At 36.3% G+C, this 27,707-nt stretch overlaps 1 protein-coding gene across 1 annotated transcript; it reads left to right on the forward strand.

Annotated features, from left to right (window-relative positions):
• rab4b (RAB4B, member RAS oncogene family) lies at positions 1-27,144 on the forward strand. The gene is made up of 8 exons (XM_058744415.1): positions 1-207; positions 13,966-14,046; positions 15,176-15,290; positions 15,381-15,443; positions 18,718-18,872; positions 20,709-20,804; positions 22,269-22,446; positions 23,261-27,144. The coding sequence occupies exons 1-7, from the start codon at positions 192-194 to the stop codon at positions 22,382-22,384; spliced, it is 642 nt and encodes a 213-aa protein (XP_058600398.1). The 5' UTR covers positions 1-191; the 3' UTR covers positions 22,385-22,446; positions 23,261-27,144.
• The last annotated feature ends 563 nt before the right edge of the window (positions 27,145-27,707 follow it).

Genomic DNA, 27,707 nt, shown 5'->3' on the forward strand with positions numbered 1-27,707 from the left:
AGTGTCGCGAGCACGTTGTGCACGCGCAGGTTTGTGTTGTAAAACAGGAAACGGTGAGAGGCGTTAGCAGCAGTTAGCCTGTTGGCTATCAGAACTGCGCACAGAAACGAAATCAGAGCATAGCGTTTATCTGAAGAAGGGGATAAAGAGTATCGTCTGCCCGGTTGACTGGTTTCATCGGTGGGACCGACATGTCAGAGACGTACGGTAATGACAGCTCATTTGTGTTGTTGTTAGCGCGTTTACAGCTAGCGAGAGCTGGCGCGTGCGTGTGGGTGAGCGCGCGTGCTGGATCAACATAATCATTATCAGGCAGACGAGTTCTGACTCCAAACCTGTAGTTTTTACGTAAACATCTATTATTAGTACGTGATATTACAATAATATACCTTTCGAGTCATTACTGTAATTCTGGCCTGCTCAGGTTGTGTGTAAATATGTGTTTATTGGGAAATTTCAACGCTCTCAGATGGGCCTGTCAAATCAGCTTGTACTGGTGATAATGATATCTGAAATAATATGTGTAACTACATAAATATGTTTGTGTAAGCCGGGCAAGAGCTGCTAAACTGATTTGATCACTGATAATAAATATTCCATCAACTAATATATACATAGCTGTAAAACTCATTTCCTATCTACTTAGAACTGCTGTAAGCTATTTATTTTTAATATCATACAATACTACACAAATAGTGTCCTTACTATCCAACAGAAATCACACGTGTGTTTGACAGTTCTAGGCTCTGTAGACAGCAGTAAAGACGAGGGGTGCGGTCCGCTCTTATTTAGCCAATCAAAACCCTTCTCTGCCTGTCAGTCATTTAAAGTGAATTGTGACTTTTTTCTCTCAGTATTGTGAGAAATAAACTCGCAATTGCAAGTTGTAATGTCTGAGTTGCGAGACATAAACTCACAATTATGACTTCGTTTTGTTTTTTCTCAGAATTACAAGTTTATATCTCACAATTCTGGCTTTATTGCAATTGCAAGAAATGAAGTCAGAATTGTGAGATATAAACTCGCAATTCCTAAAAAAAAATAGTTTTTCTTCAGAATTGGACATTATAACTTGCAATTTTGAGTTTATATCTCACAATTCTGAGAAAATAACTTAGAATTCTGAGATATAAACTCGCTATTGCTAGAAATAAAGTCAGAATTGTGAGAGATAAGCTCACATTTATGACTTTTTTTTCTCATAGTTGCGAGTTTATACCTTGTAAGAAAAATTGTCTGAATTAAGAGATAAAAAGTTAGTTACCTTTTTATGTCATATTCAGTGACGGAAACAGACTTCCATACTTTATCAACTTTATCTGCACCATTAGCAAAAACGGAGCATTTTTGTGTGTATCATTGAATCATTCACTTAACCGATTCATTAAAAATACTAAGTCATACATATTAAAATTTGTTTTTCCATATATCTCGTGAGCACTTTGCTACAAATGATGACAATTCATGTCTTTTTTTCCCTCCATTTTGTCCACTCTTGGGCATGACTTTTATCTAGATTTGGGGGAAAAGGCATAAATGAATTAATAGTTTTTAATAATAATATACTTAGTTTGGACGTTAGTCATTTTAACACAATCATAATCCCTTCTTCTCTTTCTCATTTTAAATGAGATTCGATTTCTTTTGTTCAGTCAGAAGATCCTTGTTCACGTACAGTTTTGTTGTTTGTTCAGGTTGTTCATGAATAAGTTGTTTTGTTAGCAGATCGGATGGGTTTTTGAACAGTGTGGTTGAATGGATGACTCAATCTGGTGAAAGTTAGCTGAAATCACTTACAGCAGCTTTAATAGAAACTTGACGCCTGTGGTTTAAGGATAGTTTCTTTGCACTGACTTTGTGCGTGTGATTTCCGTCTTCAACATCACGCATCATTGCTCTGCATGAACTGTGTCTATCTCCGTTTCATTTTTACACACTGAGAGAAAATCACTTCTTCAAACAAGCACCACTTGTCCTTGCTGTGATGAGCACTGATCAGTTGAAAAGGGAATGTTTACTAGAAGAGGTACTGTATTTTTCTTCTTTAATGTTAGTGTAACACCACCACTACTACTAATTATTTTATTACTGATATTAACGTTTTCATGCACATTTTGCAGTATAGCTGCAGTATTATGCAATATCCTGCATAAAGTTAAATTACATTCTTAATCCACTTTCCTGCTCTTATTGTACAAGGACATGCCAGTGTGAGTTTTTCACTCAAAGTTGCAACTAAAAATACGTCTGTTCAAACTGTAAAATGTTTTTAGTATGTGTGCGAGGGGGAGAAAAGGGGTCCTTAAAGGGATAGTTCACCTTCAGTTGCTGGTCCCCATGGACTTTCATGGAAAAAAAAAAAAAGCACTTTGCAAGTCAATAAGGACCAACTGAAGGTGAACTATCCCTTTAAAATGTTACCAAAAAAATTTTTTTAATGAAGTTTTGTGAAATTGTGAAAGTTGATCCATTGATGAATGTTCTTCCAAAGAAAACAAATGTTTGTCTTCATAATCAGTGGGTCATATCTTGTACCGTCTCTGAAACTTTGCTTTTAGGTTGATGTCACCAAGACTAGAGGTCGACCGATAGTGGATTTTACCGATACCGATATCGGTTTTCACAATGGATACTGAAAGAGAGCTAGTGCTTTACTATTTAAAAAAAAAAAAAGCAGCAACAGTACTGAACCATACTTTGTAAATAAATAAAAATATTAATATTATTTACTATATTGATCATTAAAGTTATTTCATAATTTGCTAATGTTAAAAGAAGAAACTTTAAAATGTAAAAATATAGCCTATTAGTAGCTAATAGTGAATGTTGAAATGAAAACATTCTAACAAGGAACAATACTTCTACAGTTTTCATTAATGCTACGAATGGACTTTTATTGTTAAATGTTACCATTTAATTTCAACAGTCATGCTTAAAGATGGCCATGTTTAAATATCTACACAAGGCCATAGCATTAAAATTACATACATATGGATATTGTGTGTGTACTCACACACTTTATTTGCTTCTATTTTTAACACTTGATAATTATCTAATCAAAAAAAAAAAAAAAAAAAGTTAGTCGCGCAGCGCTGCATCTAGGAGAACTCAGAGGTATCACACATACGCACACACACACCAGACGCTTTGCGTTCAGATCAAGTGGCGGTCTAAAACAATTTATTTAAATCACCAAACGGACATAAGTTTGCTTCAAGAATGAACAATGTGGCATAAATGAGTTTGAAGTTCGGTGTTTAAAAAACAGAGCAAGTGGAAAGAGAACGCGTGATCTATTACAGCTCTCTACATGAAGCATACCGACTTTATTAGAGCCACAGAAAGACAAACGTTTTGCTGAAAAATGCACAATACATAATTTATAGCCTAGGGTGAAGTATAATGTATTTTAATAGAAAACTATGTGAATGGCGTTCTGTTCAGCCGGCAGGCTTTTCTGTCGGCTGTATTTAAATGCGCGTCTGGAGTTTCCCGCTCTGTGTAGCGCGCAGTGTCACGTGTCAAAATAAACAACACGTGCTGTCAGTGATTTCCGCCTTTAGAGGCCGCTCTCGTACTGTATAATGCCAGCGGACCCTTCTCAGCCATTCCGGCAACGGTTGCAAACCGGAAAACTATCGGCATGGATTTTTGCCGATAACCGATAGTTGTGGCAAAACCGATGAATCGGTCGACCTCTAAACAAGACAGCACTTTTCATGGTACAGTCAGTTGCAAATTGATAAAATCAAGTTTCCTTTGAATAGTTTCACTCAGAAATGCGACATTATACTAAATTAAAATGACTTGTGAAAGCAGTTTAATGTTGACTCTTCAGTGCCCTTAAGCCTGTTATGAATAGCATTCTGCTCTTAGTATTATCAACGGTGTATGTCATTTATTCAAAGTATGCAAATGCGGTATGCAAATTCTGGAAAAAAAATGGAATGATACCAGTATAAAATAGTACAGCATTTGCCAAAATATACAGTATAAAATGGAGCATACTGCAAGCAATAGGACTACTTTATCCCAGCTTATTCTACCTGATTTTCCATATATAGTATGATGGGCTGTAAATCAGAAATATTATCAACCCTGACTTTTAACTTATCTTTCTCAACATGCAGTGCAGTGTATACTGTGCAGTAAGCAATAAAAGTCACACTAACATTGTGAATGTAGCCATAAAGCATGTGTGGCCTCTTTAAATCACTGGTTGAAAGCTTCAGACATGTCTTTTGTCTGATTATCGACTGATGTATTTGTGCTGTAGATGCTAAAATATTCATGTAGTTAATGTGGATAGTAGTTTCATGTTGCAGAAATCTCCCCCTCACTCTCATCTCTTCTTTCTCTCCTCCAACCCCCATCAATCCCCTGTGAAACTGAGTCAGTTTCAGTGCACTTGGCCTACAAATCACCTTTCCATGCCAATAGAGAAAGAATGACCATCTTGCCCTGGCACTGTAATTGCTCTACTATGGCGTATTGATATCCTTAGCCAATCTCCAGGGGCACACTTAACGACAATCCATCGCTCATCCAGGATACCATACTAGAATACTGATCGTCTTTTTAACATGACTTCACTCTAGCATTTGTCATGAGTGATATACACAGTATGATTCATCTGTCCCACTGTAGCAGATCAAGCCCCAAAGACACTGAAATCATCTCTTATACTTGCTTTTTTCCCCTAAATACTGCATATTGTTTTTTTAGATGGTATCTGGCACAGTATGTGTTATGCAACAATAAACATGGCAAAAAGTAGGGCTGCAAAATCGATTAATCGCAAATAATCACTTTCAAAACAAAAGTATGTGTTTATGAAAAATATGTGTGTGTACTATTTAGGCATGTGCGGTATACCGGTATAGGAAAAATACTGGAATATATTATATTTCAAACGGTACGATATCATAATTTTGCTCAATTCAGTATTTCATATGCTGCGGTTGCGACGTGCACCTGTAGGTGGCAGTGCTTCCCAAATTGTTGCGCAACCGGTAAATGTGAAAACAGAACAACGCGATGGATCAAACAGATCAAACTCTCTCAACTCACCTGAAATTAATAAAAAAAGAGAATAGTAGAAGTGAAATATGACATTACTTCGCATACAAAACAGAATGAACTGACCTTACTGCACCTGTATGCAAGCGTTGCTATAAATCATGTGTTGCCACAGGAGGCAACACATCAAACCTTTTTAAGCATTTTTCGCTTGCTCATCCTGATCTTTTCAGAGAATTAAGAGATTGACGAGTGCATCATTCATAAATCCAGATTTAATTTTAACTTTTATTTACAACTGATCAACGCACATACAGATGTGATACAGTAAGTGCAAATGTGTGTGCATGACACGCTAGAACCAGTGAAGTTTTGGTCACATAATATAAGCACTTGCATTTTATACAATCGAATATTAATTGAATTTGAATTAAGTAAGTTTTGCTATATTAATTTTGGCTAATATGAAGCAGCCGAGAGAGCTAGAGAGTGAGATTTATATTTAATGCTTTTTCTTTGGCTATCCGAGTCTGAAATCTGAAAAAAAAAATCTGAGAGAGAGAGAGAAATAATAACGTGATTTTGAATATTACTTTGACTGTTAGAATAACACTTTACAATAAAGCAACATTTGTTTTGTTATTTCAGTATTTTATTTTTTTTCTTCAAACTGTCAAAATATAACCTATGTTCCCGGTAGGTTTTTATGTTACAGTTTGATACAAATTGATTAAGATATGAATCTGTATTTATTATTATTATTTTAATCAAGTTGTTTTCAATTCACTTATCTTTTGAGGCTGGTTATTTGTCACCTATGGTATCGATTTAGTATCGATACCGAGGTATTACATTGTGGTATCGTACCGAAGCCAAAATTATGGTGTCGAGCCATCTTTAGTACTATGTGTATACACACAAACATGTATATATTTAATAAACATGCATATATTATGTAAACACATACTTTTGGTTAGGAAGCGATTAATTGTGATTTAATTGATTTTTCAGCCCTACCAAAAAGTAGTATGCTACTCAATACTTTGCATGTTTAATTCAAAATTGAGGTTGATATTGCCTGGTCACTCTGAAAATTGGCAGGTTGAGAGCAATGCATTGTGGTAGGGCTGCAGTATTTGGGGGGGATATCTGAACCCAGATAAAAAATTCAGGATTGCTATGTATTTTTGTAGGGCTGCACAATTTGGCCAGAATTTTGTGATATGTCAATATGTCTATTAGGGCTGTGCAAATATTCGAATGCGACAATCATGCGCATCTAGTCAGTAAAGCCGGTTCTGTGATTAGTAGTAAATCTCCTTCATGTGCTTTCAGATGGAGCCGCATTTAATAAACAGAGCCGTAGTTCGCTGACAATCTACGCAATATTGCATTCATAATCGAATGCGATTCATCTGCGATTATGAACACGATATTGCGTAATCATTTTGACGACGATGTAAAATTAGAAAATATTGTGAATATCGAATATTTCAAATTCAAGCATACCTTCCCAAAAGAACAAGCCGAACGTCCAATATTACGTCCCCTTACGTATTACCACGGAAGAGACGTGAGGTGGGAGACGGTCTTTTTTTAACACTTTACCAAAAACCTCTGTATTTTCCTAAAAAAAATTTAAAAGAGACAAAATGTTATTGCGGACTGCTCTACACGCCTCTACTACACAAGCTTTCATGAGTGTGGTTGCCAGATATCAAGAATTCAAATCCCCGAATCAGAGCTTCGCTGTTAAAAGGATACATTTTCTATTCCGTGTTTTGCTTATTTTAAGCAATCTGGCAACCATGCGCACACGCTCGCTCCTCATTGCGGAAGCCCCGCCGACGATGATCTGAAAACACCGACAAACAAGCTGGAGTTAAGCGATCAAAATGAAAGTGTCACTCAACCTGTCTATGTTCTGTCATGAGATCTCGACTGTATTGTTTGCGATTGTGATCGCTGAATAAATGCACGTTGTTAAATGCATAACTAATAAATAAATTAGGGATGCACCGAATATTCGGCCACCGAAAGACTTTTAACACCGATCAAACAATACGGCCGAAATGTTGTGATGACGCAAACAGAAACCGCGACCTGCACGTGCTTGTCTGAAGCAACATGTCTGCGGTGTGGACGGATGTTTTCAAATGGAGCGGCATTTAATACACAGAGCCGTAGTTCACCGACAAGCTACGCAATATCACGTTCAATATCGCAAACGATTCATCTGCGATTCTGAGCGCGAATTGCGTAGTTTGTCAGTGAACTACGGCTCTGTGTATTAAATGCTGCTGCGTTTGAAAACAGGTGATGGAGATTTAGCGCTAATCACGGAACCGGCTTTACTGACGAGATGCGCATGACTATCGCATGCAAAATATCGCGCAGCCCTACCTGAAATCCAAACATTCCGATCGCTACGCTGAATATGAGAGGAACGCGTCGCGGCACAGAAAAGGAAAACGCCTCCGAGCACGCCCGAGTGTCTGTGGCGGACGTTTTTGAAAAGGCAAGGAAGTTTCCCAGTGATGGTGTCAAGGCAAAGGGCATAAACATACACAAAAGTTAACATATGGGATATGGCAGTCTTTGTTTTGATACACTATTATGTTGAAGGCCTACAGAGAAAATATTATTGTATCTTTAAGCAGTTGTACTTATTCTGAATGCACTTTCTTGTAGTGTTCCTACAGAGAAAAATTTAAAATGCATTTGACCTAAATGCACTTTGTTTTTATGAGAACATTTAATTTTACAACCTTTCAGCAGGCCAGTAGGCCTGTACATTATTATTTAATGTACACATGAGTGGGGTCAAGTTAAACATTTTATACTGTGCATTGTTGCAATGTGCTAAATAAATATTTGCATAATTTGTAATTGATTTATTCTTTGAAACTTTAATATTAATTTATGCAATTGCAATGCCTTGATTTTAGTTAGTACACAGTCATGGCCATAAATGCAATGGTACTAATAATTGGCATAATTCTTTTCGGTGTTTCGGTTTTCGGCCTTGGTTTCCTCTTTTTCGGTTTTCGGTTTCGGCCAAGAATTTTCATTTCGGTGCATCCCTAAAATAAATGCATAACTGCTGTTGATTGAATAGAAAAACATAGGCTATTGCAATTTGGAATTACTATTAGGAATTTCACTGTTATAATAATTTTCATTTGTTTTACCAGTTTTCATAATATAGACCAAGGGGTGTCAAACTCAATTCCCCTGCAGAGTTTAGATGCAACCTCCAGGAACTGAGGTTGACACCCCTGATATAGACAGATAGAGTGCATAAGTCTTTGGTATTAATTTATAAAAGCCTATAATGAATCAGTACACTGAGGTAAAATAAACCATGTATGAGTCCACATTCTATTGATTTGTGCTCATGGTGGTGGAGCATCCATGAGGAACATTTCCCCAAATTTGCTAAATAGCTAAGAAATACCTGTGTTCCAGCAACTAGCTCCCCATCTGAGAGGGTTTTCCGTGCCAGTGGGAACATAGTTTCATGCCACAGAGCTTCTCTTAAACCAGAGACAGTTGACAGACTTGTGTTCTTGTAAAAAAAATAAATAAATAAAAAATCTTATCCCAGTTTAATTATTTCCCCCTGTTGCACAGTGTAAATTGTGAATTGCATGTACTAAAAAAAGTTGACAGAATGCACTTTCTTACATGTGTTCATTAATAAAAAGCAGTAAGTGATCACTTGGTCTAGATTTTTTTTTAACTGCTTAAATTTGCACTAAACATTTTGTAGTTACTTTGTAACAATAGCTGTTCTATCTAAATAGTTTTTGTTGTTTAAATGGGGGCAAAAGAAAATCGATCATGTTTTTTTATTATTTAAAAGCAAATACAAACATATCGAATATTGTAAAAATGTTGACAATATTGAGATATCAAAATTTTTTATATATCGTCCAGCCCTACTTGTCAGTGAACTACGGCTCTGTGTAGTAAATGCCGCTCCATCTGAAAGCACATGAAGGAGATTTACTACTAATAACAGAACCGGCTTTACTGCCTAGATACGCATGATCATCGCATTCGAATGTTTGCACAGCCCTAATGGCTATAAAGATAATTGTTATTATTTTTATTTACTAAATAAAAATCTAAAATGACTAAAAACAAAATACTATTATTGTAGTATTTCACTGTAAAACAAAAAAAGCAAGTATAATAATAATAAAAATGTTGTTGTTTTTTGCATTCCAACTGTAAAATTACATTATTAATATATCATTTTAAAAAATGCATTTTAAAATAAACAGTACCGAATGGTATCGTGGTCGGTACTTTTGACAACACTAATAGTATTATTTTGCATTATTAGTAATTTTATCTTAATGTCTTCCTTTTCAAATGTTAAACCATTTAAATATTTATTATTAAAACTTTTATTTATTACAACAAAAAAAAAAAACAACACTTATCTGCTAGTATGGGAAGCTGGTTGACACGTTGCTATCCTGAATGCATGTTAAAGTGGTGGATGGGTAAGAACACAGTGCTGTGCTTCACTCTTAAACATGCATTTCATATAGATATATTATTAGATTAATCGTTTTCCAGTTTGATAGATTAATTGTTGCAGTCCTATGATGACGGATATGGTATTTCATTATTTCAGCATAGACTGTTATAGGAAGTGAAATATGAAAGTCATTTGTTAATCACATGATCTTTTGACTTACTTTGCCTTATAGCCGAGTATGGACTTTTACCAGTATTTGGAAGTACTTCGGTCTGGCTGTCTTACTAGTGGTGTTGTGCATCTAAACCAGCAGTTACATTGGTAAACATGGGCCTGAAGTTCAGTCCTCTTTAATATTTACATCACTTTTCAACACCCTTTTACTTCCCTTTAAAGTTCATTAAAGGGAACTGATACATCTTACACATGTCAGATACAAGTAATTTAGTCTTAAACATCCAAAAACTGATGTTTAAGCTGCTAGTATCTGTACAGACTGGCAGTGAACATTTAGTCACCAGCTGCTTTTCCATGAAGACATCCTCAAGGTCATGTTGTCAGAGTACACACACTCGCACCAGAAATAGCACCCATTAGCTGACTGTCTGAGTCTGGACCACAATTTAATATGATTTATTATGCCTAAATGTCATGTTAGAGTGATTGTGAAAGTCATTTATGCATTGAAGGTCCTTGCCTTTTTACCTTCTTTCATTATGACAGAGTATTCATGAAAGATCTGTTCCAAAACCTTGTTGTCTATATAAACTGAATTTTGAGGCATCTTTTATTCAATGGGAAACTTATGCACTATCGTTCAAAGGTTTGGGGTCGGAAAGATTTTTTTTTTTCTTTCATGTTTTTGATTCAAAATCATTGAATTAATAATTTATTTGATCAAAACTACAGTAAAAAGTCATATTGTGAAATTTTAAATTGTGATTTATATTCGTGTTAAGGCAAAATTTGAATTTTCAGCATTATTACTCCAGTCTTTAGTGTCACGTGATCCGTCAGAAATAATTCTAATATGTAGATTTATTGCTGAAGTAATATTTCTTATTATCAGTGGTGAAAACTGTTTAGTTTTTTTTGTTTTTTCAGGATTCTTTGATGAATAGAGTTCAAAGGAAAAGCAGTTATTTGAATAAATCTTTACTGTCACTTTTAATTAATGCATCCTTGCTAAATAAAAAAATTTAAAAAACACCAATACTTTGAATTCCAGTGCATGTATCATTTGTGAATGTTGTCAATCCTATAAAAAAAAAATTATTACAATTATGCTCTCTTCAATACTGAAAATAGTCTGTGTAAAAATAAACTAATTTAACTTTTAAAATAATTTTGTAAGTATACTTTTTCAAAATCATTTTAAAATAATGTTTAAGGTGCTATTTTACTTGAAATTGTGTTTATTTATTTTGTACAAGCAGATTTACTGCCTATGTAGACTATTCAAAATAAATGTTGATGTCCATGACTGTTATGATACTGCCTGTGTAGACGACAGACACCTCAGAAGGTTTGATGTGAAACAGTTGATTTTTGTCCAAAACGCTCTGGCACACTTTCAGTGAGAATATACATGCTGTTCTGTTCAGGGTTCATACGGGTGCTTGAAATCCTTGAAAATGCTTGAATTTTAACACAGATTTTTCAAGGTTTGAAAAGTGCTTGAAAATGCATTTGCATTGGTGTCATGAAAAATAATTTTCTTACGGAATACTTCATATTATATATTTATAAATATATATATATATGATTTTTTTTTTTTTACATAAAATAAGCTACAGCTCCGCTCGAGTCCGTGTGGCTGTAGTGTGATCTGTCTGTCTTTATTGACGCACGCCCTCTGATGGAACCGAGCGGGAGATAAAAACACGTCGGGAGGTTGCCGCTTCAGTGAGTGTTGGCTTGAAAACGGCAAATACAAATTATGGTTAAAATAATGTAAAGTCTCCTGTAAATTCTGCTTTTTTTCATGGGAGAGTCTGCACTTTCAAGTTGTGTAAAAGGTAAGCAGAAATGCCCATACTCAGTTAAATTAAATATGTTAATATTTAATTTAATTAAATTTAATTTAATTTCCACGATTAAAGTGAAATAATAAAATAAACATTTCAAAGTCACAATGCAGGGCGGGTGTTTTTAATATTAATTTATCTCTGAAGTGAACCGACTGCCTTGGCATTTTCGTTTCATCTCATCGACGTACAGTATAATGTCTGAAAGTATCATTTATGAGCACAGCTTTGCTTTGTGTTCAGCCGTTACCGGGGAAACCGCTGTATCAATGCAGTTCCAAAAGCGCCACCTAGTGGCAGACAGAACCTCATATTTTAGCTTTTAAATTATTTTTAAGAAATAAAAGGGATGAGTCAAAAGTGTAAAGAACTATTTTAATTTAAAGCACACAAGACATCTTACTGTTTAAATGTTTTAGATTTTTGAAGGCACAAGCTTTTTGTTCTGAGTAAAAACAGCAGGCGGGCTTATTGAAAGTGCAAATTAATCCTCTGCCAACATAGCCGCTGAAAAACTAAATAATTCTTTATACTTCTGACTCATCCCTTTTTGTTATTTCTTAAAAATATTTTAAAGGCTGAAATGTTAAGTTTGTCACTTTATAAAACTCTATTTGTGAAAACATGTATTTGAACTGCAAATCTTGTTTTTTGCAGTCATATTATAGTTTAATGTTACCATAGAAATTGCCTTTCCCCACTCATATAGTATTTATTTGTTTTGTGCAGGTCTTAAAAAGCCTTACATTTTATTTTAAAAATGGTGGTACCCTGTAAATTATTTCTTTCTTTATTTTTTATTTTATAATTTATATACTTTGTTATACAATGCTATATGCGATCCAGACTGGTGGTTTTTAAATAACATTTGATTTAAAGTGAAAAACTCAAGTGTGTGTGTAAACATGTAATTTACCACAGTTTAAAGTGCTGGAAAATCTTGAAAATGCACCTTGAAAGTGCTTGAATTTGAATTTGGGAAAGGTGTAAGAACCCTGTCTGTTCTGATCCATATACACTTCCATACATCCTCCTGCTCCACACAAACCCTGCTCTGTTCCAGCCGCTGTGGCTGAGTGCATGTCATACCCACACATGCAAGTACTTCTTTTTCTGTCCTCTTCCAATACAAAGAGCTTTTGGGACGCTCTAGTCTCACCCTGTGGCCTGCTGCGTGGGCCGTGTCGAGACCCGCTCCGACCCCACTGAACTTCTACACCACACACTCCCTCACTACTGTGACATCCTGCCATTGTGTCTTCAGCAAGGACTCGCAAGCATTTCTTTACAATTTTGATAACTATTTTATTGCACTGATGAATAGCCTATAAAAGTTTATTATGTGATGTTTGATGAGCTAATGATATTAGATGTAGAGTGTTAGTGCGGAGGAGTAGTTGTCAACCAATAGTGGTTGTTTAATGGCCGATGCCAGTATCTAGAGAGCATTGTGGTTGGATATAGTCATAGGCTAATTATATATCATAAATAAGACTGATTGTTTTTTATATATAGTCAATGCCAATCCAAGAATTTGAGATAAAGGTGGGTGATTATTTGTGATGGACTATTACGTTGACCAAAATATATTAAAAATTTTTTAAAGTTCGAGATTTGAGTGAATTTTTAAAAGCCTTTGTAAAGTTTAGACTTCTGTTTATCAGATAACCTTAAGCTGGCCAAATATTGTCATAGCATTTTTTTTTTTAATTAATACTTCAATTGAGCAATAATTTGATAAAAGCAGACATTAAATACATTGTAACAAAATATTTCTATTTCAAATAAACAGTTCTTTTGAAATTTCTATTCAGAATCATCATAACAAAAATGTATCAGTTTTCACAAAAATATTAAGCAGTGCAACTGCTTTTAATATTGATGATGATAAATGTTTCTTGAGCTGCAAATCAGCATATTAGAATGATATTAGAAATGATGCTGAATTCAGCTTTGCTTCACATGTATAAATTACATTTTAAAATAGATCAAATGTATAACAATTACTGGTGCTTTAAATTCCAATAATCTTTCACATTTTTATTATATGTTACTGTTTTTACTGTATTTTGATCAAATAAATGCAGCTTTGTTGAGCATATGAGAAAAATCGCTCTGCTGGATTCATCTTTGGCAGAATCAGGACTGCCACATATGCATTGATATGAGCAATCTTCAGTTTAATGCATGTTTAGTCAGTTACTTGGCAACTCTTCTTGGAAGAACATTGCGTTTCACGATGGATTTAATTGTTCATGGAATACACTCTTCAATTTGACTGACATAAGAATGGAGAGATCATCTGTAGTTCAGATCAGGATGGCCCAGCGCTCTGAATGGCATCCAAACAGCCGTTAAACATGTTCTCTGTGCAATGCAACAGCGATATTGATTCTGTTTCCTTTTTTCTCTCCCTCTTGGTTTCAGATTTCCTGTTTAAGTTCCTGGTGATTGGCAGCGCTGGGACTGGGAAATCATGCCTCCTTCACCAGTTCATAGAAAACAAGTGTAAGCCCATATTAATGTTGCACTCTCACAAAGACTTGAATTAAAACATGACCTTTAATTCTCAGCAGAGAGAAAGAGGGCGGCTTTGAATGTTAATTCTTTGTGAAGCCAGAGTAGCTTTACATGCTTTTGAAACATGAATAAAGGTATGTTAAGCAATAAATGGAAATCATGTTGTCAGTGAGCTTAGAAAATCCAATGCCAATCTCAATTTACAGAGAAAATGGAAAAAAAGAGGCTTAATTGCTGTAAATTATGTCTTTGACATTAAATGGATTTTGAAAGACCCTGCCATTTATGTTGTTTCCGAAACAGAAACGAGCTTTGAATGTTATAATATAAAAATTGAAAGCGTATTGAGTCTACATGGGTCATATGATAAAACAAATCGAATTTTCTGTGATATTTTGATGTAAAATTTCTGTGAGTGACAAAACACACTGGACTTTTGAGAACTCGTATCCTTTTATTATTTATTAGTTTCAGTTGATTTCATTTCCATTCCATTCCATTCCAGAATTTGTTTCGTTGTATTTAGGTTGATTCAGTGATGCTAAATAATGTTTTTTAATTTGAATGAATATAGATGTTACCAATTGTTTCAGTGTAAAACTGATCTAAAATTAAAACTGAAACTGAAATAAAAATAAATTAAACCTAAACAATAATATTTAAAAAGAACAAAAACTAATAAAAATAACAAAAGCACATTACAAAATGACTAAAAATGTTAGTTCACCCAAAAATGAAAAATCTGTCATTAATTACTCACCCTCATGTCGTTCCAAACCCATTAGACCTTTGTTCATCTTCGGAACACAAATTAAGATATTTTTGATAAAATCCGAGACCTCTCTGGCCCTCCATAGACAGCAAGAATATTACCATGATCAACGCACAGGTTACAAACAGCGTGAGGGAGAATTTTCATTTTTGGGTGAACTATCCCTTTAACTAAAGTTAAAATGAAAACTAAAAATATAAAAGTAAATTCTAATTAATAATTTTAATAAAAAACTGTAATAGTTCAAATAATACAAACACAGCACTGCTGGCATCAAACATCAATGAAACGATCTCTTTGAGCAGTTTGTCAGCTCAGCTTCTAACCAATCATCTTCTGTCACAGTCAAACAGGACTCCAACCACACCATCGGCGTTGAGTTTGGCTCCAGGGTTGTCAACGTTGGCGGCAAAACGGTCAAACTGCAGATCTGGGACACGGCTGGGCAGGAGCGCTTTAGGTACTTGCCTGTGATTGGCCCATTAGCACATCCTCACTGCTCTGTGCTGACTCTGATTGGTTGAGGTCATTCTCCGCTTGTGTCTTACAGGTCGGTGACCCGCAGTTACTACCGTGGAGCAGCAGGGGCTCTTCTCGTGTATGACATCACAAGGTAAGGCAGCTGGGGGGTCACCCGACCACAAAGATATATTTTGTTGTGAAATGAAAAAAATAATCTTTTAGCTGCAGGAAATGAACTAAAACAGAGGCACATGAAGAGAATGATTGCGCCATTGAATTGAATGAGCTCCAGGTTGCCATGCAGCTGTCCTGGTAATAGAGACACAGACAATGGAGTAATAAAGACTGACAGTGCTGTAATAAAATGTCATCTTCTGGCGAGCGGCAACTCTCGGTCCATTAGACGGGTTGTGAGTACAGTGAGAGAGAAACATGAACAGAGTGATGGATTGTGTGTGTTTGATGAGGGTCGTCCTTCAGCACTGAACTCTCGTCGCTGCAGCTGCAGACCGTTTTCACTGCTTTATTCTCAAACACATTTACCACGCTCCCTTTCATCTGTTGCTGTGGCCACAGGCTAATGGTTGCTCTGGAGACCAGTGACTCAAACAAAACAAGATTCCTTGAAAGCATGACGAACGCACAGTGAGGAAATGTGAAGGACAGCATTATGAGTCATGTATTGTCTCACTGTTTCTCAAAGCGCTCCGAGGTCGTCACAGACATTGACTTCTGAGAAGCGGTATTAACAATTAAGTATGTTAAGTGTTCGCTGTTATTGACTCTCAAAAACGGTTTCTCTGGAACTGATTATAAATGGTGGAAATCAGGGTAAATGTTGACACTGAAAATTAGTAACACGCTTGGCAATTCTCTCAAAGGCAACATGTAATAAAAAAAGGTTGACATCTGGTAGTAATAATGTTCACACCAAGCACGATAACTATAAAGATAACGATAAAGAGAGAGTTCTAAAAATCGTTCTCAATATTAAAGAATAGCAGAGTCCACACCACAATTGACATTGACATCCAATCAGAATACATGCTGCTATAAGGAGCTCAAGAATGTAAAGCGGCAGACGCACGTGCACTTAGAATAAACAGACGATATTGTTTGTTGATGTGGACGCTAATATCGTTATCTTTATAGTTATCGTTCTTGGTGTGAACATGGCTTTACTCTGCACAGTTTGTCTGTGTAGGTTTTTAAATATTTGTGTTCATAATTGTTATTAAAATGTAACTTGCAAACCTCTGAAAGCATTTTCCTTTTCGGCTGATGTCGCTTAGGTTCCTCAGGCTATTGGTTAAAGGGGTCATCAAGGGGTCATTATTTTGTAGATTTGGTGTAATGCAATGTGTTTATGCGGTTTAAGGGTGCTTTCACACTAGCACTTTTGGTGCGCACCCAGGTTCGATTGACGCCAGAGTTCGGTTCGTTTGGATGATGTGAACGCTGTCTTCTGAACTCGGGTGCGCACCCGCGAACCGTACCCGAGTCCACCTTAAAAGGGTGGTCTGGGGTACGGTTCATGTATGGTTCGCTGCTGATGTGAACGCAATCTTACCAAATCACGGAAGTGAACCGCTATTCATGACGTATTATTTGATAAAAATGTAGGTTTGTGTGTGTTTCACTCACTTTCCTGACGAGCTCCAAGCAGTGAGCTGTAGGTCTCATTTCTGTTCGCTTTCAGCATTGTTTAGAGCATTTGCAGTACATTCATATGACAGACATAAGTGCCGTTATGCACTGAAGCTTTGTAAACCAAACGAACGGTACAAAACGTCAATATATAAAAGTGCAGAGAGCAATGTTATGCATTTTGACGCGTTCTCCTGCGCCGTCGTTACTAAGCAACGGGGTAAACAGCTGCTGGCTTGTTGACGCAAACAAACCGCGGTTCAGACCCAAATAAAATAAAATGAACGCAGTCCGGCAGGGGCAGGGGGGAGCAATCGAACTCTGGTTCGGACCAGGCAAGCGAACCAAGTGTGAAAGCACCCTAAGGTTCAAAAAACACATTATTTTCTACATACTGTACATTATTGTTGCTCCTCTATGCCCCGCCTTTCTGAAACGCACCGATTTTTACAAAGCTCATCGTTCTGAAAAGCGAGGTGTACGCTGATTGGATAGCTATCCAGTGCATTGTGATTGGCCGAATACTTCAAACGTGTGACGGAAATGTTACGCCCCTTACCATAATGTGATGCCGTGTCCCGGCGTGATGACACAAAAACAATAAAACCCATTACAAACAAGGCATTTGTTGCATCCAGTGGGGACATAATTACTTATGCTGTCTTTTTATGTGTTGCGTTGCATATTGTGCCACGTAAACATAACACCACGTTTGCATTTGTGATCAGAGAAACGACAAACAACAAGCACTACTCTACACAGCTCAAAATTTGCGTTTGAATAGTAAGTAGCAAATTCTTTAAATAAGCAAACATACTTGAAGGCTGTGAGTTAGAAGCGCCAGACTGTCCTTGCAAAGTTGGAATTGCCCCACTTTATAAAAACAGCCTTTGTGCACAAGCTTTGTAGGCTACTCTCTTCCCAGGTTCAGGAAACCACTGATTTCTAGTTGTGTACTCGTTTGGAAAGCCAAACAAAGTAGTTTCGCTTTCACAACGAAACACAGCGTCTCCACGACATGACGCCGGCGGCACCAACAATACTACAGTGAGAATAATGTTCCGACTTCTTTCTTTGTGTATACATTTGGGCGGTGTTATGCAAATCTTCCCACACAGTGACGTAGACATGTGGTGGGGGCGTGTATAAATGAGGCGTTTTAGGAGGGCGTGGACGAGTCTTGACTTTTATAAAGAATATCTCTTTGGGTTTGAGACTTTAGTCTTTGCAACTTTAGGGATCTTATCTATGCACAAACAACTTGTAACACTCCAAAGAGAAAGGAAAACTTGAAATCACATCATATGACCCCTTTAAGGCTTATCAGTAGCTATTTTGGCATTGTTTAGGCCCTATGAAATCTGTTTTAATTTTTTTCAAAATTCAATTTTTTCTGTTTCAGTTTTTCTGGATTCTGTTTTTTGTTTAAATGGTTAAATTAAATTTTATCCATCAAAAAGCATGTCTTATAAAACTTAAAATAATGCTTTACGTGAGTATATGTATGTATGTCCAACTTTATCTGCATACACACAGTATAATCGCATAGGGTAATATATTATGTAGCAAATCTCAGCTGCTTGATTGTATTGTTACAAAATGTGAACTATATTATCGCCCAGCTCTAATCTGCTAAATGCAACGATAAGACATGAAGATAGTAAGATATTATAAACATTAACATCATGATTTTCTGTAAACCTGCTTTGAAACTGTGAATTATGGGAAAAAAGCGATATCTAAATTAATTTGTCTTTGTGTTCATCTTTGTTCTCTAGTCGGGAGACCTACAATGCTCTGACTAACTGGCTGACGGACGCACGGACACTGGCCAGCCCCAACATCGTCATCATCCTGTGCGGAAATAAGAAGGATCTGGATGCAGACCGTGAGGTCACCTTCCTAGAGGCGTCTCGTTTTGCCCAGGAGAATGGTTAGAGCTGCTCTTTAGGCATAACACATTTGTAGCTATAGTCCAAAATGACTCTTTTCTTTAGGGATGCACGATATTGGATTTTTGCCGATATCCGATGTGCCGATATTTTTCAACTCATTTTGGCCGATACCGATATATTTATTTTTGTTTGGAAACAACACCAAGTCTCTCCTGTGTGGAAATAATAAGCAATTTTGGTTAGTTTTTAACAAGACCTTATTTGTTAGAATTAATACAAATGTCATGTTTGTGATTTTTTTTTTTTTTTTTATTTATTTTTTTTTAATTATTATTCATGTAAGCTATAGCTTCTGACCTTTAAATCAAAACATACTTGTGATTTTATGACATCAATTACTGCTTTATTTAATCACAGTCCAAGGGCCCTATCATACATGCGGTGCAAGGCGCAACGCAAATGTTTTTTGCTAGTTTCAGCCCAACGCAGTAATCATTTTCACGTCCTGCACCACGTTGTTTAAATAGCAAATGCATTTGCGCCCATGGGCGTGCTGGTCTGAAAACGAGGTGTGTTCAGGCGCATTGTTGGCGCGTTACTATTTTGAGGCAACTGAAATAGTCTGACCAACTAAAACCTGGTCTAAAGTCAATGGCGCATTATTTTTGTTGTTATTTAAAGAGCACGTTAGTAACATGCGCCTATAGGCAGGTCCACACTCTGCTTATGCTAACACAAACATGCCAAATATAAAAAAATTTAAGGATTATAACGTAAAAGATTATTATTGTGTAGTCTACATAAATATAAAAATGCCTACATGTCATAATGGATAGTAATTGCGGATATCAGAATTAGCCTACTTATTTGCTTGCGCATGAGCAGAACCATTTCCTCTCTGGAGACGCGTTCAGTCTTTGCGCTTGCAAATTCCGCTGTATAAATAGCGAAATAGCAGACCGTTTCTCCTGTCATTAAACTAGCAAAAGACGATTCGGACACGCCCTAAGTGCACCTGCACCTTGCACTTTAGACCATGCGCTTAGATCATTAAATAGGGCCACAAATGTTATTTTGCGTATTTTACATTCATTTTATTAGAAGTAGGCCAACAGCGCCCCCTATGGGGCATTAGGACCCGGGGGAGGCTGCCGCTGCACATGCTATTACTGTTTTCTCTTTCATACACCTAACGCGTCATTCTGTACGTGCATTCTCTGTTTAAATGCGGCGATCCAAAACAGTGAATCTAATCACCATTCAAGCAAAACTTTGCTTCAAGAATGAGCCAACACTGCTGACATGATCTGATCGCTAGCATACTCATGAGCAGATGTGAATTAATGTATTCCTCTTATCTGCAAGACATATCGGCATAATTTTTCATATCATGCCGATATTTACATTTTAAAGCTATTATTGGCCAATTAGTCTGATAATATCGTGCATCCCTACTTTTCTTTTCCGGTTTCTGCCTTACAATGTGACACAACATCAATTTTCTCTTGCTTCTGGCACCTGTTTGTCATATATCTAGAGAGATCTGTTTGTATTCATAATTCATAATTGACCAAACAGATGTGTGCCACTGCAGAGAGTGCGTCTCTTTCTCTCTGTTGTTAGAACAGCAGGATTTTTATGAGCGGCTCATTTACGAGCTCTTCTGTATTGGTCACAAGGGTGCTGTAGACACGGCTAAAGACCATAAGTTGGTTCTTGCGGATGATGCTCTTCACACTAAAGCAACCTTATGTAACTGACACTTAGCAAGCCTGATAACAGGTGTCCATATGGACCTTTACAACACAAAAGCATTTGTAGGGTGAGCAGATGATTTGATTTTGATGTGTTAGCCTGACTATGTCCTTCCTCAGAGCTGATGTTTTTGGAGACGAGTGCTTTAACCGGGGAGAATGTAGAGGAAGGCTTTCTCAAATGTGCTCGTACCATCCTCAATAAGATTGAGTCGGGTAAGTGAAAACTGCATAATAGTTTACTATTTCTTGATACATCAGGCTTTTATGGCTCATAAAGTATGATATAGGAGAATATAGAGCTCATATTTGAGGAGGAAAAAGAACAAATAATTTTTATTCAGAGGCCCAGATGGTCACACTTTATTTTAAGGTCTATTTCTCGCTGTTAACAAACCATTAACTATGACTTTTGCCTCAATAAATTCCTAATTCGCTGCTTATTAATACAGTAGTTAGTAAGGTACAGTAGTTGTTAAGTTTATGTATTGGGTAGGATTAGGGATGTAGAATATGGTCATACAGAATATGTGCTTTATAAGCGCTAATAAACAGTCAATATGTTATTAATTGGCATGCTAATAAGCAAGTAGTTAATACTGAGAATTGGTCCCCATACTAAAGTGTTAGCGTCCAAACTGAGCAAAAATATACAATTTGGTGCAGATGATGATATTTTTATGACCAAAAAGTAAGATGAAATGTAGCTTGTAAGTCAATGAGATCTTTATAACTGACAACTTGCATAAATGCATATAAATATCTGTTGTCACTCTATATTTCCCAGTAATATGTCTTAATAAGATGATATTTAAATACTATGGTCAAAAGCTCTGTAGTTTTTACTGTCGTTGGTAAATAATAATTAATAATTGTAAAACATATAATGCAATACAATAATGATTGAGACTATAATAAACATTCCTCAAAAGCCTGATGTATCATATTTAATACTTTTACTGAAAAATTATATATGAATGATCTAGTAAATCTAAGTTGCTTCAGTCCAGTAAGTGTTCATCTTGAAATATTACAGACCAGATATGTTATTCTTATGTTTACTTTAAAAAAATAAATAAAAAAAATCTATCAAAATTTCACAGCAAAACATGTTTACCACGACCTGAAGGTGGACATTTTACAATTACACTAAGAGGCCTTATTATAGGCATTAAAGGGATAGTTCACCAAAAATGAAAATTCTGTCATTAATTACTCCGCCTCATGTCGTTCCAAACCCGTAAGACCTTCGTTCATCTTCAGAACACAGATTAAGATATTTTTGATGAAATCCGAGAGCTTTTTGACCCTCCATAGACAGCAATGCAACTGACAAGTTCAAGACCCAGAAAGGTAATAAGGACATTGTTAAAATAGTCCATGTGACATCGGTGGTTCAACCGTGATTTATGAAGCTACGAGAATACTTTTTGCGCAGAAAGAAAACAAAAACAACGACTTTATTCAACAATTCTTCTCTTCCGCGACAGAACTTTAATTTTTGAGTGAACAATCCCCTTAAACGAGACGGCAGAAGGCATGTAGTAGATTAAATACAACAGGTTTTTCAGCAAAGTTTTGATCACATTGATCATTTAGAAGCCGTAGAAATTTGTTTATCAAATATGATACAGTAGGCTTTATAAGGTTAAGGTTTGTGTTCTCTTTATGCTCACACAGGTGAGTTGGATCCGGAACGGATGGGTTCTGGGATCCAGTACGGCGACGCATCCCTGCGGCAGCTCAGACAGCCCCGGGGCTCTGCTGCACAGGCCAAGCAGCAGTGTAACTGTTAGGGGCCTGGACACCCTGACTGCTACCAGACATCAGACCATACACACACAACCTCCCCCCTCAGGTCAGTTCAGTGTGACTGGGATATATTAGTGTTTCTTTCTATGACAGATTTAGAGGAAGGTTCTGGGATTACCACCCAAAAAAAAAAAAAAAAAAAAATTTGACATGCCCTGACACGCGCACATCTGATGTACAATAATGCGTTTACAGTGGAAACCTAAGGGGCAGTATGTTACACCAATGCAATTATTAATAAACACACTATTATGAAAGCATAATTACAAGATTTAAACATTGTGTTCATTAATATATATTAAAATAGTAAACACTCATTTTAACTTGTAATAGTATTTCACAACATTACAGATTTTACTGTATTTTTGATCAGGTAAATGCATGCCTTTTGTAGCAAAATATGACTTGTGTATTATATTACTTTATATTTCCTATTAACTGTAATGTGGATGAACTTAAACTGTAATTTATTTCTGTGATGCAAAGCAGGATTTTCTAAAGGATTGTCACATGATCCTTTAGAAATCTTTCTAATATGCTGATTTGACAAGACCATGATATTTTTTATCAGGATTTTTGATGAATGAGAAGTTCAAAAGAACAGCATTTATTTAAGGAAAACATCTTTTGTAATATAAAAGTCTTTAGTGTTAGTTTTGATCAAATTAATGTCTTTTTTTTCTTTAAATTGTACTGACCCCAAACTTTTTAATGATAATATCATGTATCAGATCATATTTATTTATTTATTTATTTAATTCAAATTGTCTAGGGTAATTGAGCATGCATCACAGATATAACTTAAGTTTTGTTGAAAATAATAATAGCGTTTTTAAATGTTCTTGAACTCTTTCTTTCAGCTCCGGGTGTCTCTGGGTATGCACACCCCTTACCCCTCTCCCAAATGTGACCCTTCCACACCCAGACACATCTGGATCATTTCTCATGATGAAGTCCATCTGCAAACTTTGACCTCTGACCTCAGAAAGCTGTTCACCTAGGACAGATCTCCCTGACTGCTTTGCGCTGGGCTGGGAGACCCCTAGCGAGGGGCACGGGCAGTAGAGGTGAATCAAGACCCGACTGAGAGACTGTGCGTGTTTTTAACTTCTCCTGTGATTCTTACACACACAGTCCCTTCTTATAAAATAAACAGCCATCATCTAGACTTCACTAGACTGGGAGAAACCATTCAACGACAGCAGTAGATGAGACATTCCTAGGTCTTGAATCATTTTATACATTGTGACATATCAGATCTTTGTTGGTGTTAAACTGAACGTCCCCTTGATTTTGTTTTGACATTCCCAAAAATGACAAATAAGCATATGAGTGGTCTGTGCAGGTTAGTTGGTCACTTATTACCACAGACTACATTTTTACCTGCTAAAATATGGCCAGAAAGCTAAATATTGATCTTCTGAGAGAACGTACAGCTCTTAAAACCCCATATACACAAAGATATTTACACTGTTGCATTGGTTGTGTATTTAAAGCGCTTCTAAAAGCACAAAGGAGGGGAAGGGGAAAAATAAGCATCCATTCCGATCTTGTCATTCGGTCGGCACTATCTGGTGAATATCAGATGTTTACCGCCATCTCAGTCTGGCTTGGGTTAGAGGTTATCGTCTAACTTAACCTCACCCGTCTTTCTGCACAGACCTCCTACCGTCGGATTTATTTTTAGAGATTGGTGGTTTAAAAATGTATTTCACGAATGCCAAAAAAAAAAAAAGAAAAACCTGCATACAAAAATAATAGATTAAATTTAAGCTTTTGGAGTCTGCATGGGTGAATCTCCCAAAAACTCAAGGACATGTTTAAATCATATTTCACCATAATGAAATTAGAGATACGTTTCCTAAAGAAAATAAAGGTTACTTTAGGACAATTAAGATTTTGGAAATTTTGACTTTGACAATTAAGCACATTTCCTCCTAACTTTTCACAAAAATAAATGATTCTGATTTTAAAATATGTTATTATTATATCATAGTGATGCAAATAGGATTTTTTTTATGCTTAATGTTCAGATAAAAAATGTCACAATGCATAAAAAAAAATTCTGATAGCAAAATTTCTTGTGATTTCTTGAGATATTTCTTCGTGAGATTCAACCCTGTTATTGAGTTAAAGTTACTTAAAAAGTGTACGCCACAAGTTATATTGTTAGAATGGAAGAATATTTCTGTGCAGCAACCAGCTCAGACCCTTCAGACTGCAACACGATTAATCTTCCACTGTAGCTGTGGTGTTTAGTCGTGCATATTTTGGGTTGATTTGTTCGTTGTTTGCTCTGGTTACCCATGACAGGGAGATCTAGAGGCGATGAGCGGCGCAGGGCCCCGTTCCCTCAGTGACATAATCATTATGCACCACAGACAGACCTGTTTTGATCTGTGTTTTAAATACTGTCTACGTGATGTGTGGTTTTTCTTTTTTTTTCTTTTTTTCTCTGCAAGTGCACTTTTTTTGACTGTTTATATACTGTACCTACAGAATTGTAAAATTTATAGTAATTTAATGATATTAAATGAGAGAATATTGTTTGAGGAGTGATCATTCCTTACTAAAGAACAACTGAGACTAGTCCGACACCATTTCAGCGGTAAGGAGTCGTCTTTCCACCTCAGCTGTGGACAAGAACATGTTGTTAGTCGTAAATATGGGGTGGGTGATCGCCACATGTCTTCTAGTTCAAGCACAGCCTTAACTGACTAACCGCATGATTGTTCTACATCATTCAAGAGGCTGCCTCGTACTCTCATAATCGTCCGACCTCTTAAAATGCACTTAAACTGTTTTGTTTGTTTATTCGGGGGTTTTTTTATCCATCAAAAATTTGGACTCAAAGTAATATTCCAAGGTAAATACATGTTAAGCTGCACTCACACTAGACTTTGAGTGTGCAAAATTTGAACGGATACTGCAATGTTGATATGACGTCACACTCATTTTAAAAACATAATTCAACATGTATCTAAAACCAAAAAAAAATTGCAATCTAATCCAATTTGCTGCAATGCCATCTTCTGGTCAAATGCGGGAATTCATTCGGCTGTTGAGTGTAAATTGGCTGACGCTTATTATTGTGGTGCATTATGGAATTGAATGAGTGCACTCGATAATGTCAGACACTGCAACAAATGGCTGTCTGCACAAATAGTGCCCTATTTAAGGGTATAGGGGGCGATTTCGGACACAGCAAAGTACATTCTTTCTTTTAATACAGCTAAGAGTTTGTGTGTGACATGTCTTCTGTTGGTCACATGTGATATGAATTTGTAGAGCAGAGTTCACCAAACTTAAAGCGAAATTCACATGCACTTGCGTTTTCTGTTTTCCGCATTCACATGCTTAACTTGTGGTCACATTTAATGTAGTTTGGCAAATTTTCGCAGGTGAGATCCAGCCAGTATAATAGGAATTCACGTAATCATGCATTTCACGCGACAAGAAATTTCACGAGAAAGATTTCCCCCATGCAGATTTTGCAGCAGGTTCAGATTGGTTATGCAGACTCGCCACGTTGACAAACCGAAAACTTAATTTTAAGATTTAAAAGTGACTTCTTTTTGAGGTGTGCTTTATACATTGCTCCGTTATTGTTGACAATAGACAGTTGACATTTTTGTCTGTGAAATTTCACCAAAATTTCGCTAATGTGACTGCACGCAATCAGTGGAAGTCAAAGGAATGAAAACTGTAGTGTGACTGCATTGCTTTCCAGAAAATTATTTCAATTTTATGCACTTAAGGTACGGTCACATTTATTGTTGCGCTGCAAAATTTCGCTGGCAAATTCCATGAATTTCAACAGGAATCTGTGCCATTGAGAGTTTCACGCAAGTGCGAAAAAGTTCGCCAAGCAGATTTTGCTCATGTTCAAGTTGGTCACGTGAATTCGCCATGCTGACCAACAGATAACTGCTTTGTTTGAAAGTGACTACTGTGTGAGCTGTGCTTTATACATCGCTACACTATTGACAAAAAGGACCATTTACGCAAAATTGCGGTGAAATTTTGCAGACAAAAAAAATGGTCCATTTTCAATTTCCTGAATGTGATCACGCCTATACAAGTGGGGAAAGCATTGTTTTTTCAAGTATGTTACTGATGCTGCCCAATGTATTTAACCTGGAATATTCCTTATGGTGACGATATTAGTGGGTTTGAAACTTTAAATTTACAGAGCGATGCTTTATGGTCCCATTGAAATGTGTTAAACGATGTTAAGAAGGGTGATCGCGATTATCGTTGCTCAGCTAAATTTAAGTTTATTTTAGTTTATTTATTCGTCGTTTTTTTGACAATTCCACCAGGAGAAATTTACTGTTCAGATTTTTTTTTTCTTTTTTCCCTTTTTCTCTGTGTGTGCGAAATCCATTCATTTGAATAGGAATCCACTCGATCGGGAATTTCACATGATGGTGATAGATTTCCCCACGCAGATTTCACAACTGCTTCAAGCTGTGTGGTTTGAAAGTGACTCCAAATGCGAGCACCATTGACAGTAGACAATGGATGTTCTTTGTCCACGAAATTTCGCGAATGTGACCGAACCTTTAGTAGAGAACCACTACTTGAGCCAGAAGATATTCAATGGCTTATGCAGTGGAGTTTGGTAGCATTTCATGACCAAATATCAATATGGATTGCATTTGAAGAGTAGTTCAAAGTACTGCATAAAACCAGTTGTTGCTTAGTAACCAGTGTGATTTTTTTTTTTTTTTTCATTCATAAATATTGTATATCTGAATCATCTATGCTGTAAATAAGATTGAATTTGTTTATCGGAGTGTTTTGGGGGAGGGGTGCTTGTTCATTTTAAAGATTAAGGTTATAATAAAGGTTTGCTTGTTTTTTATGTTATGTGAATGTCGTCTTTCTGTGGTCTCTGTTTTGTGTGGGAGTGTGTGGCGGTGAGCAAGTTGCCCTTTCACTTCTTTTTCCTTAACAAATGCTGTTTATTCAAATTAGTATCCAATTATCTCTATTTCTATGGTGACAGATGCATAAAATGTGACATTAACAAGAAATTTAAATACTCCAAACCCTATGTAACTATTTTAAGAGGTGGCGATTTCATATTATTTTTACAGAAATATGATTTCTGTATGAAAAAAAAAGCAAGCATGATGGTCCACCCCTAAACCTAACTGCATAGGCCTTAAGCAGATTATATAAAAACACTTTCATACAAGATTTCATACAAATTAGCCACCAAAATGTAAAATTACTAATTGCTATATGAGTGCTGCATACTCCAGCAGTTCAACAGAATCTGGTTTGGAGCATTAAAGACTA

Source organism: Onychostoma macrolepis, chromosome 15 (assembly GCF_012432095.1).
Source record: "Onychostoma macrolepis isolate SWU-2019 chromosome 15, ASM1243209v1, whole genome shotgun sequence".
Lineage (NCBI taxonomy): Eukaryota > Metazoa > Chordata > Actinopteri > Cypriniformes > Cyprinidae > Onychostoma > Onychostoma macrolepis.